This window comes from Triturus cristatus, chromosome 3_1 (genome assembly GCF_964204655.1).
Source record: "Triturus cristatus chromosome 3_1, aTriCri1.1, whole genome shotgun sequence".
NCBI lineage: Eukaryota > Metazoa > Chordata > Amphibia > Caudata > Salamandridae > Triturus > Triturus cristatus.
The window spans coordinates 718,653,430-718,668,050 of record NC_140583.1 but is presented as its reverse complement, the minus strand read 5'-3'; the positions used below and the strand labels follow the sequence as shown (position 1 = coordinate 718,668,050).

At 44.7% G+C, this 14,621-nt stretch overlaps 1 protein-coding gene across 1 annotated transcript in view; it reads left to right on the top strand.

The window, feature by feature from the left end:
* LRRC56 (leucine rich repeat containing 56) overlaps window positions 1–14,621 on the top strand; it is a 943,429-nt gene that overhangs the window by 756,144 nt on the left and 172,664 nt on the right. Inside the window, exon 12 of the mRNA XM_085644809.1 lies at window positions 12,332–12,453. Within this exon, the coding sequence (XP_085500935.1) occupies window positions 12,332–12,453 (122 nt within the window). The remainder of the gene's footprint in view (window positions 1–12,331; window positions 12,454–14,621) is intronic.

The window sequence follows — 14,621 nt, the reverse complement described above, 5'->3', positions numbered from 1 at the left end:
AGCTGGGAGCAGTTTGGAAGAAGTGCATGATTAGGCCCTTTTGGAGATCCTTAGAAGGCGATTTTGGAGATGAATGCACCTGGACGATACCCCACTCATCCTTATGGTGGGTAGGGCAAAGTGACTTTCCCCTCAGTGGCAAAGTTTGAGCGGCAGATGGTACTCTTTTTAAGCCCCATGGGGCTAAGGTAGCAAGCTCCATTTTTTGTGAGCTTCAGAGAGACTTGTTGCTGGGTCGCTATTGCCATAAGGGGAAATTAGAGTGGGGGCATGACCTTTCTGATTATTTATGAACTGGAGCCACTGCAGGTCTTGATGCTTGCTCCTGACGATGAGCGGTCTCAGCCTCAACGCGCCTTGAGATGGCGATGTGCTCCTGGGGGTTAATCCAGGCTTCCTCTCCGGGTCCCACAGCTCCCCAGCTCCCCAGCTCCACACCAGGCTCCACTATGGGAGAAACGCCGTGCTGTGCCACGCTCTGCTGAGACTCCGCCTCTCACTGCCTGCGTCCTGGCTCCATGCGTGCAGGCGTGACCTTTATTATAGATGTGCATGGGTTAATGGTTTTATCATCAGGTTATATTGTCTTCTTGTACTTCATAAGTGCCCTGTAATACGGGGATCCTTCTATCAGCCTCCAGCTCCCCCCATATCTAATATTATCTGTGTATTGAGGACCTAAACTTCCTTTATGCTGAAGGTAGTAACTCCATTTCATGTCAGGCTTGGGATCACCTGTGGAAGGTGGAAGAGAGAATTTTTGTATAGATGGTACCAAAACACATCGGTTGGACGATCAGCTCTTTGTAGGGTTCTGCGGAGCAAAATAGGGCAAGGTAGAGCAAAAATCGACCATCTCTGGATGGATTGTTCTCTGCATAAAGTTCTGCTGTGCACTAATGAAGAAGCAGCCTTCAGAGGATATAGAAGCTCATTCCACCAGACCCACGGCTGCTACCATTGCGGTAGCACACTGGGTACCAATTCTGGCTGATTTTTGAGCACCTACATTGGTTCGTTACATAGGTTCACAAGGCACTACGGCCTCAACAGCCAGGTCTATTGACAGGGGCATTTTAGCTGCTCAGTCCTGCATGACATTTTGGTCTGAGCCAGTTTACTGACCCACCACCTGAGAGGTATTGCTATAATTTCTATTTTCAAGGTGAGAAATTTGCAGTTAGAAGTATCCATCAGAAGAACACTTCAGTAACACTCTCTAACTGTAGATTCCTCACCAACCCTTCTGCCTCCCTGTTCTGTGAACTTAACCAATTTTCCACCTAAAAATTCCCAAATGTAGAAATCTGCGCACTGCACGTGCCAATCTGCCGATAGGCTCTGCATCTAAAGGCACAGACTACCTAAAAAATCAACTGATGTTAATGAACATGGGCGGCTCGTATACGCGGCACAGCTCATCACTTCCAGAGCATAGCATCATGGGCACGGAGTTGCCTGATGACACCATCTAGTGGCAAACAGGAGTACTACTTTATGTTTAAATGTTTTAATTGAATTTTGTACAAACAGCGCCAGAATAAAACAATACTGCAAACACCATGTCTTAATACAGTTGGACCATGCCAGACCCCACAGCGGTATTAACCTCCAATGTAGAAAGAACATCGCCCTGAAGTCAGGGCACTTAGCGAAAATCTCTATTGATAGGTCCATGTGCAACCCAACCCAATCATAGAGGTGTACAACATGCTATTCCAACAAAAAAAGAGAAAATTATCGCAAGAAAAATCCCAACACACCGCCCCCCCATGCCGGTGATCTCCAATACCCTGATTGACTCCTTCTCATCCCTGCCCCCAGTCCTGGAGCCTAGCCCTCGGGTTCGGGGTGTTCTGACCATAGTTTGTCGAGACGCAGCACTCTGAGATATTTGGGCTGAGTGATCTCGTGGAACTCGGAGGAAAGCATCGAGATATAAGGCTGCCATGTCTTCTGGAAGGAATCTGTTGTACCCATTAAGGTAGAGGATATCCGCTCCATTCCCAAAATAAACCACAGCCTATGGAGCCATCCAGTGTGGGTAGGACATGTAGCAGACCCCCAAAGAGCCAAGACGTTCTGAAGTGCTGCCCCCAGTGCCATCCCCATCTGACGTCCGCGCAAGCTCTTTAGTGGGTACGTGATCGGATTGGGCAGCCCCAAAACCACATAGACAGGAAGACGCGGGATTTGAGTGTTAAAAAGCGTGTATATCGTGTCTAAAATCTTTGACCAGTAATCAGTTAGTAGGGGGCACTCCCATAGAATGTGTAAAAGGGTACCGTCACTGCCGCATCCCCTCGAGCATTTAGGGCTCCTACTAGGATTGCTTCTATGCAGCCGCACTGGCGTAATATACCAATAGGTGGCGATCTTCATCGCCGACTCTATGCTGGCCACATTGCGCGCTGTGTGCTTGGCCCTGAAATATATCCCTTCCCAGTCTTTCCGGGTAAGTTCCCCTCCCAGCTCTTTTTCCCACTTCCTCTGACTCGAAGTGGCTTGTGATAATGTGCTATACCGAATCATATTATAGATATCAGAAATGAGACCCTTATCTGAAGATCTTGTAAAAAGCCGTTTCTCATACTTCGTAAGCCGTCAACCCCCCTGCGTTCTAATCGGCTCCTGGAGGACCCAATGTCGTAACTGCAAGTATCCCATGCTCTCAGATTCGGGAATCCCGTACTCCTCCCGCACTTGTGTGAACGGAAGGATGCCGTCCAAGTCAAATAGATGGTCCACTGAGCCACAGGACGTATCTTTCCACGCCTGAAAAGCGGCCTCGGGCATCCCCGGGCTAAACTCACTGTTACCGAATAACAGGGTAAGGGGGGATGGAAAGGTGGAAAGCTTCCTCTTTGTCGCCACCGCATCCCACGCTAACAACACCAATTTCGTACCCGGCGACCGCAGCAATCCCTTTGGTCGCTGTGCCTTTTTCAAAAAGGGGACTTTCCATAAGGGAATCAATGCCAGTGCCTTATCCTGAAAAAGCCACCGCTTTTCGGACTCCGGTCTTGCCCACTCCACCAAATAGCGCATCTGCACCGCTCGGTAGTAACTAGTCACGTCTGGGATCCCCAGTCCCCCTTCATCGGGTCTCATATAACTCAACGCTATGCTCATCCGTAGTCTCGCCCCCGCCCGTACGAAGTAATTGATAGCCCGCTGCAGCTCTGCTAAGGCCCCCACCGGCGGCGGCGCCGGTAAAGTCTGGAACAGATAGAGGGCTTTCGGAAGAAGGGACATTTTAACTGCCGCCACGCAGCCCAAAAGCGAAAGAGGGAATTTGCTCCATGCCCCTAAGACCGTTTTCGCCTGCTTGGCCAATCTCGCATAGTTCAGCTGGGACGTGTGCTGTACCGACGAGGCGAGCTCCAATCCCAAGTAAGGGATGGAGTCCATTAGTCGAATCCCATGCATGGTCGCCTCCCCCCCAGTCCGCGGGTCTCGGGCAGGGTTTAAGTGAAGGATCATGGATTTGTCCACGTTCACTCGATAACCCGACACTCGGTCAAAGTCCAAGAGTTCCTCCAAAAACACCGGGAGCGACCTGGCCGGGTCCAACAATGCCGCTATCACATCATTGGCGTATGGGCTGATGGGGTGAGATTCCACCCCAAACGGGATCCCGGTGATCTGTGGATTTTCCCGAACCCTCTGCGCCAGAGGTTCGATGTAAAGGGCAAACAGCAGGGGAGACAGGGGTTACCCCTGCCTGGTGCCCCTGCGGATGGGAAACGCTCTAGAAGAAACCCCATTCACCCGAATAGTCACCGTAGGATCTTTATAGCAACAGTCCACCCAACCCCTGAACCGCTCCCCAATGCCCACTTTAGACATAGTATGAGCAAAGAAGCCCCAATCGACATGGTCAAATGCTTTTTTCGTGTCTATTGTCAATAGCAGTGCATCCATGCCCGTGCAATGGGCTTTGTCAATCAGATGGAGCACCCTCTTCATATTGTCGGCACATTGTCTAGATTGTATAAACCCTGCCTGCTCGATCAAACTGAGCATGGTGGGGCCTAGTCGTGTAGCCAAAATCCCTGTAAGCAAAATACACATTTTCAGTTCAAAAGATTTTTATTAGACAAATAAAGGTGTCGATACATAAGAAAGCAGAAAATATAAGCAGTATAAAAGGAGGAATAAAAAACATGACTATGAAAATGAACATAAGATTAAGAAATAACAAATGATTGAGGCTATATATCAAATACAATACTAGAGATAACATAAAATAAAATGGATTATAAAAAAATGCAAAGGAACAAAAAAGGTCAATCAAGGTGGCTTAGAGACCTCCTGCTGGAAAGGAGACAAATGAGATGAGCGTTTAGCACAAATGTCAAGGTACATGGTCACAGGAAGCCAAAGATCATGTCGTTTTTTGACTAAGCTAAGGGGATAAACAAAAACTGTATCAAGCCTATGGTTATGACATACGTTGTACCACCATGCTCTAAAGGAAATATTAGCAGAGTTTTTCCAATTAACAGTAATTTGCTGGAATGCAACAGCTAGTAACAAGTCAACAATTTGCACATTGAAATTCGTATCTGCCCAGCAAGGAGAAAGACTTCCTAAGAAAATATTAACGAGGGAGAAGGGAATTGTAGTATGAAATATGACATTAATCTGAGCCCAAACTTGTTTCCAAAAATTGTGCGTGGCAGTACAAGCAAAAAGCATATGAAAAAGAGTAGCCTTAGGCATCGTGCAGGACCAGCAAAAATCAGAGAGTGAAGGGAGTCTCTTACTCAGCATATGAGGTGAAAAAAGAAGTCTGTTATAGATAAAAAAGAGGGTTTGTGTGAGAGAAGCAGCCCTGGACGATTTGCGGAGTTTAGTTCAAAGTTTATCCCAGAGAGCGGTGGGCCAAGAAATGTCAAAATCAGATTCCCATTGTTCCTCTACCTTAGATTTTGTCCTAGGTGTAAGAGTCGTTTGGAATGAATTGTAAATTGAGGAAGCTGAGGGATGAGTACGTATCAAGGAATGAAGGTGGAGATTGGGATTAGGAGAATCTGATTTGGTGGAAGATGCAGAAAATTGAGCGAAGGTGGCCATAACTGCATTTTTAAGCGTGGAATATTTACGGGCAAAGGAAGGAGGAAGATTAAAATTTTGACTAAGAGCGGGAAAAGGTAAAAAATCAGAGCCAGAGAAAAGGTGAGATACCCAGATCAAACCCCTTTGTCTCCAAGATTTCCAGTAGATGGGTTTGTGATTAACATGGATACTGTTATTATACCAAATGGTGGTTTTGAGAAACTCGGCAACAGAGGCAGGAGGAGTTGGGGGAGTGGGAAGAAGAAGTTTGGCGGTGAACTTATGAATAGGGGTGGAAAGAAACTGGTGCTTATGAGAGAATGAGAGATATTCAGTAAGAGTAAAGGGGGATAAAGAAAGACGCTCAATATTTAGCCATAAGGGAGAAGATTCAACAGGATCCCGCAACCAAAGGGAGGCTTGTCGAAGTTGGAATGCCTTATGATAAGTGGGAAAATCCGGGAAGTTGACCCCACCTTCTGATTTGGGAAGTCGTAGTCTGAACAAGGACATACGCGCTTTTTTACCAGACCAGAGGAAAGAAGAAAGAATAGTGTTGATTTTCCTAAAAATTTTAGCTGGAATAGGGATTGGAATATTGGAGATAGTGTAAAGTACTATTGGGGATAACATCATTTTAATCGTATCAAGGCGACCCCACCAAGAAAGGTAAAGCGGGTGCCATCTAGAGGTGATCTCGGACAATTTCTGGGTACATTTATTAAGGCACAGCGAGACAGTGTCGGAAAGAGAAGGGGTAATGTATAAACCAAGATACTTGATGTGTGAGGAACTCCAGTTGAAGTTGGACGCAGCAAAATCAGGTTTGAAAGTAAACTTGGTAAGGGGTAGAATTTCACATTTGTCATTATTCAACTTATAGCCAGAAATTTGGGAATATTCATGAACTTCAGATAAAAATGCGGGAATAGAGATGGTAGGATTAGACATAAAAAGTAGGATATCATCTGCATACGCAGCAAGTTTGATGGTTGTTTGGGAGGTTTGGAAACCATGTAGGTTGGGATTTTGGCGAAGTTTTGAGAGAAATGGCTCTAAAGCCAGATTGAAGAGGAAGGGGGAAAGGGGGCAACCCTGACGGACCCCTCTGCCTAGATTAAAGAAAGGAGAGACTAGACCATTAGCGCAAACCGCTGCTCTGGGACTGGAGTATAGGAAAGAGACAAAGGAAATAAAATTAGGACCAAACCCAAACCATTGAAGAGCGGAAAAAAGGAAAGACCACTCTACTCTATCAAACGCTTTTTCCGCGTCCAAAGCGATTGCCGCTAAGGAGCCTTGGAAACGTGATGATTTGGACAAGATATTAAATAAAAGTCTAGTGTTATCCGAGATGAAACGACCCTTGACGAATCCAGATTGTTCCGGGCCCAGCAGCTCGGGAAGAAAGGGGTCAAGTCTTAAGGCCAGGGACTTAGCATAGATCTTATAATCAATGTTAACCAAGGAGATTGGTCTATAATTCTTGCAATGCTGGGTGTCTTTTCCTTCTTTGGGTATGATACATATATGGGCATCCGAGAAAGTACCGGAGGAAGTACCGCTGAGAATAAAAGAGTCAATAAGAGAATGTAGTCTAGGTAGTAAAAATGTAGAAAAGTGCAGGTAAAATTCAACTGTAAATCCGTCTGGACCCGGGGCTTTATCTTTCTTAAGTGACTGAAGTGCAGTCTGTAATTCGGAACTAGAGATGAGCAATTCAAGAATAGATAAATCAAACGGAAAGTTGGGAGGTGCTTGAATAGTGGAGAAAAAGGTAGCAAGTGAATGAGGAGTGGGGCAAGTTTCAGAAGAGTAAAGTGTGGAGTAAAAACGAGAAAATTCCTCTAAAATATCAACATCAGTATGTTTTAAAACAGAATTAACATCATAGATGGACTCAATGTTTGATTTATGTTGCTTAACTTTTAAATAGTTGGCTAAAATCTTCCCCACTTTATTCTTTCCTCCATAGAATTTTGAACTCGATTTCAGCAAATATAACGAAGCATCATCAGTGGACTGTTTATTAAATTGCATCTTGGCTTCAATAAGAGTAGTCAAACTTTCCTGCGAATGGGAGGTATAGAAAGAATGTTGCAATTTTTTAATCGTGAGGAGAAGATCACTAGCACGTTTGCGAGCAGCCTTACGTTTTTTAGTCACATGATCGATAATGTAACCCCTGGCTGCAGCTTTATAAGCATCCCAAATAGTATGCTTGGGCATAGTGGGTGTGTCGTTAATGGCAAAAAATTCTGTGGTGAATTCAACAAAGGAGGTGGTGAATTTAGGATCAAGAAGTAAGGTATTATTAAAGCGCCAACATTTTGGTCCATTGGACTTGGGTAAGACATCAATGTTAAACAAGACAGGGGCGTGGTCAGAAAACAAAATAGGGCCAATATCGGCGTGAGTGAGGGACTGAGAGATATGATGGGAAAGAAAGATATAGTCAATACGGGACTGTGATTGGTGGGACGGAGAGTAAAAGGTAAACTCTCTCGTAGTGGGGTTGCATAAACGCCAGGCATCAATGAGTTTGTGTTGGGATATTGCCTGAACAAACGATTTGTGAGATTTATTAGGGATGTAAGATACCTTGGAGTTCCTATCTAAAAAGGGATCAAGGTGTAGATTAAAGTCTCCTGCCAAAATAAAATTGTCATCAACGTATTCAGAGATACGGGGGGCCATTGTGCGCCAAAAAGCAGGGTCACCGCCCGTAGGTGCGTAAATGTTAAAAAGGGAGAAGGGAGTGCCCTTCGAGGAAAGTTTGACATACAACCATCGGCCTTCAGGGTCTGACTCCGAGGACAGAAGCGAATAAGAAAGGGATTTACGAATTAACACAGCCACACCATTTCTCTTACCATCGCCAGGAGCAGAAAATACATCGCCCACCCAACCCCTCTTGAGCTTAGCAGCTTCGACATCAGACAAATGGGTTTCTTGTAAAAAGGCAATATCTACATTCAACTTGGCTAAATGAGAGAGAATTTTTTGTCTCTTAATAGGAGAATGAAGACCTTTGACGTTCCAAGAAACAATGCGTATAGACATTAAGGATTATTAAAAGAATATAGCAAAGGAAGAGTGAGACATCGAGAAAAAGCCTCGCAAGAAGTGAGAACAAAGGATAAAGAAGAGAGGAAATAAGAATAAGGAAGAACTAAGAAGAGCAGGAAAAGGAAGAGCAAGAAAAGACTAAGAGAGATCATAAAGATAAAAGGAAACAGAGACATTGCCGAGATCAATGAAAAGAATAAGTGAAGTCCAGAAGTACTGAAAGGTAAGGTCCAGTAAAAGAGAAAAAGGAATATACGCAAAGAGATCAATGAACAAGCAGGACAAAAGAAGAGAAGGTCAAAAGGAGAAGAGTGTATGTATGAGCCAAACGAGAAATGAAGTGACAAAGGAGTGAAATAGATAAGAAAAGGGAGATATGAGCAAGGGAGCCAGTAGACGATGAGAAGGAGAGAGAAACGAAAGAAAGAAGAGGAAGAAGAGCGCAAAAGAGGTATTGACACCAATAAACTTGAAAACAGAAAGGGAGATATCAGAAGGAAGAAAAACAAAACGAAAACAAACATGTCCAAAAAGGGATAAGAAATACTTACGAAGGCCAGTTTAGGGAAGATACGATCGGGATCAAGGACAAGCAAGGACGTACGTGGAAACGGGGGGAGGGAGGTAGGACCAACTGGAAAAGGCAGGGCACTCGGGGTGAGTGAAACGCTCAACCAGAGGAACAGGACGGAACGCGTAACAATGATCTGTGATGGTAGGGAAAAAAAAAAAAGGTAGTAAGATTGGACGACGTCAAATGACAGGGGAGCAAAACAAACAGTGAATGAGGTGAGCCAAAGAGCTATAACAACCGTAAACTATATTTCAATGGAAACATAGACTCAACGAGAGAGTATGCAAATCTAAGAACAATTGAATTAGAGAAAACAGCAAGCATAAAAAATGGAGACAACGTAGCATAACAGCAGAGAAAGTCAAGGTGGAATGAAAGAGGAAGGCCCAGAAAGCTCCATGGCCGCCTGGCCACAAGAATTCAGGAAACTCCGAAGTCGCGCAGGCTCCTCATACGTCGTAGTCTTGTTATTGTAGGTGACTTTGAATAAGCAGGGATGGAAGAGACCGTATCTGGCACCAATGGAGCGGAGGTCAGGTCTCATGTCCAAGAAGGCTTTACGACGGTTTGCTGTGCCTCTGGCGTAATCCTGCGCAAAGAACAGGGTAGAACCAGACCATGTGAGGCGAGGGGAGGCTCTGGCTGCTGAGAGAACATTCAACAGATCTGTGTATTCCAGAAAGTACATTATTACGCCCCTGGGCTGCACTGACGTGGACGAGGAAGAGGAAGCACGACCAAGTCTGTGGACACGTTGGATATTAAGCGGGGGATCCTCAGGCAGGTGTAACAGTTTAGGAAGAAAGGATTTAAAAAAATTGATGTGATCACTTCCCTCGCAGCCCTCCACCAGGCCGTAAAGACGAAGGTTGTTACGTCTGTTACGGTTTTCCAAGTCCTCCACTTGCTTCTGGAGAGAGGAAACCTGCGTGTGCATGTGGGTGATCTTGGCAGCAGAATCTTGAAGGGAGGAGACATCGCGTTCCACCGACGTCATCCTCTCATCCATCGAGGCCAAGTTATCAGTTAAGACCTGCAACTTAGCGTTGGTTTCTTCCATGAAAGGACGCAGTGCGCATATCTCTTCAAGGAGTAATTCCATCGAAATGGTCGAAGAGGATTTAGGTGACCAAGGTGGATCTTTTTTTAACCTCTTAGGCGTCGTTTTTACTGAAGGCTGTGAAGAGGCTTCCATGGTCGACGACATCTGGCTGGTGGATAAATGCTGAGAAGCTTCTAAATGAGCCAGCTCCGTAAAAAGCCTGGAATTTTTGATATAATTGCGCTTTTGGGACTTGCTGGAAAAATCAGCCATCAACGTATCTGAGGAACGCAGGTTCACAAAGGACACTCTGCCCGACTGAAAAAAGAACAAAATGCTTTGTGGGATCCTAAAAATGTAGAGAGGCGAAAAAGGAGTAAATGGAAGGAGTTGGCGAGAGAAAAAAAAAAAGAAAAAATGATGTGCCAGGGTAGGGGGAAAGTAAAAAAAACAGCAGGAAACAGGAGTGTCACAATGTCATGAAATGCAGGCTGAGGGCATAAGATGGCTGCCAGAGGTGAAGAGAACAGGAGATTGTCAATTAATTCCGTGTGAAAGCCAACAAAACTGACAAAAAGTCACCTGGAGCGCCTGCTTGTAATAGCTGTAGAGACTAGGAGCATTAGAAAATCAACGAGGGAGCCAGACATCCATTACGCATTGAAGCGCATTTCTGAGGGGCTGTTATGCAAACATCAGGAGAGTCGAAAAACAAAATGTTGGCCGCGGCCAGTGTAGAGCCGCGACCGGGATTTGGAAGGGCACCAGGGTTGAAAGCAGGGCCGCCGCAGTACCAGAATCGGGCTCACCGCAGTCCCGGCAGCTTCCGACGTCAGAGGTAACTTTCCATTATGCGCGTTGGAAGCGCGAACCGCCGGTGAGCTCCGGTACGAACGGAGCACTCACATCGATGCCGCCATCTTCCTTGGGCGCCTAGCCACGCCCCCCCCAAAATACACATTTAACAAGGAAATTGGTCTATATGACCTGCATCTTTGCCCCTCCTTGCCTGGCTTGGGTAACACTACTATAGCCGCTGCTGTCATTGCGGCTGGAATAGGTGTCCCATCCCCAAAAGTGTTAAAAAGTCTCGTTAAGAGCGGGGCGAGGATATGGCAAACATTTTTATAAAAAAGGGCCGGTAAGCCCTCCGGGCCCGGGGACTTGAGCACCTTAAGGCCCGAAATTGCCGTGATCACCTCCTCCGCGCAGATGGGGGCATCCAACATAGTAGGGGTAAGCGGAGAAATAGAGACCGACTGGAGATAGTCCAGCACTGCGAACTCAGGAGCCGGCTCTGCCATGTACAATTTCTCGTAAAACTCTATGAAAGTGTTTGCGATGTCCTGATCATCAGTGACCTCTCGGTTCCCTGCCGTGCGCAAGGAGGTAACTTTCGATTTTTGCCTACGGGCCCATAATCTATTTGCCAAGAGGCGCCCTGTATGGTCCCCCCCGATATAGAAAGCATGTTTTAGTCGCAGCGCTGCGTATTCTGCCCGGTCAAGATCCAGACTAGCTAATTGTGCCCTAGCAGCCTTAAGCTGGTGCCAGACTCTCGGCGCCCCTGTTCTACTATGAACCCGTTCAAGTTCCTGTACCTGCGTAGTCAAAGAGTCCCGTATCTCTTTACGCTCCTTATATTCCGCTGCAGTGATAGCTATGATCTCCCCCCGTAGCACAGCCTTCAGCGCCTCCCAGAGTGTGGTGATGTGTGTGGTAGGCGTGTCGTTGTGTGTAAGGTAGTCTTGAATGCAGCTAGTTAGCTGTTGGATCACCTTGTCCTTATGGAGCACCGCCTCCCTTAATCTCCAACACCCACGCTGCCGTGGGCCCGTGGGGAAGGTAAATTGAACAACCACGGCGTCCTGATCCAAAAGGAGTACTACTTTAAAGTTTCCAGATAGAGTTTGAATTGGGGTTAAGTTAAGGTGAGGAATCTGCAGTGAGACAGAGTTTGAGGAAGAGGGTAACCGAAGGTAAGTAAGACTATGCTCTCATCTACATAGAGCATTTTTGTTACTGGGTAGGAAACTCCCACAAAATTATTTTCCTGGTGTAACAGGAATAAGAGTGACAATAAAGCATAGGTTATCTATAACTATATACAGTGCAAGAATTAGCACAATTTCAAACATTCTGCTGATGCTGTTTGTTCAAATGCCAATAAATGTTCTAGATATACCTTTATGCAGTGTCTGAAACAACTAAAGCGTAGTAGTATTTCCAAACTTTTTATTTTGTGCCTTAAAACTGTTGCACAACTGTATTAAAGTGCCAATGCATGTCGGCCTTCTCACATTGTTACTTTTTCTCAAAGATACAGATATAGCTATATCCCACCCATTGTAGGTCTCCCTTGGCTATCGTTTGTCACACTGGTGTATAGGTGTCTTCATCGTGGAGAGAGTCCTTTGTTCTGATTTGGTCCAGGGAATGAGTGATGTAATGCAGCGCCGGTTTGGAACACCGGTTGTCATGCAAAGTCTTGTAGGAATGGACTACAGAGTGATGTTCTCTATGGTCTCTCTGGTTAATCTGAAATCTTCTTGGGAAATGTTCACTGACTTACTTTATTTTCTTAGTCTTCCTCAGTGAGCACACTGAATCCGCTGGGACCCAACCCTGAGCCTATGTGTGATGTGGCAAATACCAATCAGGAAGACATCTTTGCGGAGCTTAAAACCTGGAGGGAGATGCATGCCCAGTAAGGTTTTTATTTATTGTACAGAAACAGTGGTGGTTTAGTGAGGAGGTTGAACTGACTGCATATTATTCATGAATTTACTGACATATGATTGATAGAGTTTTCAAGCATATGAGAAATTAACATTGACAATGAATATTGAAAAATCTAAACCTTTAATTTTCTAAGAAATCATCATGTGGCAGAAAATGTTAAGTATTCAGTTTGCTCACATATCAGCCATCGATTTGGCAGTGCATGATCCATCAATTTTCCACTTTGTGAGCTATGAATTTGAACTATGACTCTTATCACATATTACCCAGGCCCCTTTTTCTATCCCAAGTTCAAGGTCATGTACAACTTGTTTGATCAATCAGGCCTGACGTACAGGAAGGACTAGTCCTAGCTGAGGTTGCTAAATTAATTATTGATGAACTTACAGATCTGGACTTCACGCATACCCTCACATTTATTTAGAAGTGGTGATAATGGGACAACTCCCAGAATTTGATGACTGTTCAGGCTGTCAATATCTTGCATCCCTCACTGATACCGCCATATCCTGTTTGTTTCCTGTTTGGATCTGCCATGTACACCGCTGCAGTCCAAGGCAGGAAAAGTACACTGGCAAAACACCTCTAGCATGTCAGGTGCATTCATTTTTTTTTGTAATGAAGACAGATCCCCAAGTTGGACCTTTGTTTGCTGAAGACAAAAAAGTGCCAAGAGATCTATAACACTGCCACAAAATGGTTAACCCACCATTCTGCTTTTTATTTTCACTGAAGCAGTTCCTGCCATGTAGACGGTAGAGGGAAAAACACTGACACCACTAGAATTTTGAAATATGGTAGGTTGGCCATGTCAGATACTTAGTATTTCCCCCGTTTCCCCCTCCTCCATTACTGTGCCTTAGTATTCCATAAGACCTCTAAAGTACAAACAGTGAACCGTACATGACCAACTTCCTCTAGGTCTCAAAGAGTGAGACTGTGTCCCAGTAAAAAAAAAACTTGATCCCTGTATGATGGACTCATTTCCAGTCAGAATGAGAGGCTCAAAACACTTGAGAGTTGAGTAACTGTAACAAAAGTAAAAACATGTAAACTCACTTGCTTTTTCTTGAGTGGTGCCAGGTAGTCATGTTGGCAAGTGTCAATGGAGAAGAAGGTATTTTGGCGGGCTTGATATGTGAGTGGCATCAGGTATCACAGTAGATGGAGTGGATCATCTAGGTGTAGTACTACACCCTAGTGCGATATTCCAGTATGGTTTTACTACAAAAATGCCAAAACACAAGTGCCCCCATGCTGCTATGAGAATCAGAAATTGGGAATGTCATGTAGCTCTTTGGATCACGCAATTGCTTGACCATATAGCAATTGTCAATCAGTGTTTTTTTCCTTCTTTTAGGAAAAAGGATTGCACAATCTCTTAATTCCTTCTCCTGTACAGTTCTTGTTTTTTCAGCAATCCACAATTCACTTAGGCTTCTCAAATACATTTAGATAATGTCCTTTTGTCATACTTCTCTCTAGATTATTAGGCTAAGTTAAAATTTTGATGGCCAAATTTATAACTGCCATTATGACAGATGTACATCTTCCTCCAAAATTATGAAGGAAATTCTGTCACATTTTCAGTTCGGCACTGCCTGGACAGAGATTTTGCACCCTTGTGGCTTTCTTTCCCATTTGAAGCAGCAATTTGTATGGTAAAAAAGTGACGGAAATACTGACAAAGCAGCAGAGGATTTTGGAGTTTCTACAACCAACTGTTGGTACAGACACTACCTTTTGATGAAAGTCTGCCACACATGGATGGGAGTATTTCATGTCAAACTTAGTGGGTCAGTCACCCTAGACCGAGTATCTTCTGTCCACTGTTTCGGGCCCTAGACTATGGACATATGTGGTTTTGTATAGTTTGAACCGAGCTAAAAGGCAGCATAGCTATATACATGGCAAAAGGGAAAATACTGTCAATAAGTGATTGGGAGATAGCAGTATACTTAGAACTGATGTGTCCAGTTACTGCTTCATGATGTAGTATTCTTTAAAGAGAGACCATCTTCAACTCTTTTCTAAATTGAAGCGGCCCTATTCGAAATGGGGATGTTTTTCACGGTCCTGGGTGTATAGACGAAGAAGGCGTTGTGTTATATTTTCTTTTTTACATTTGCTTCT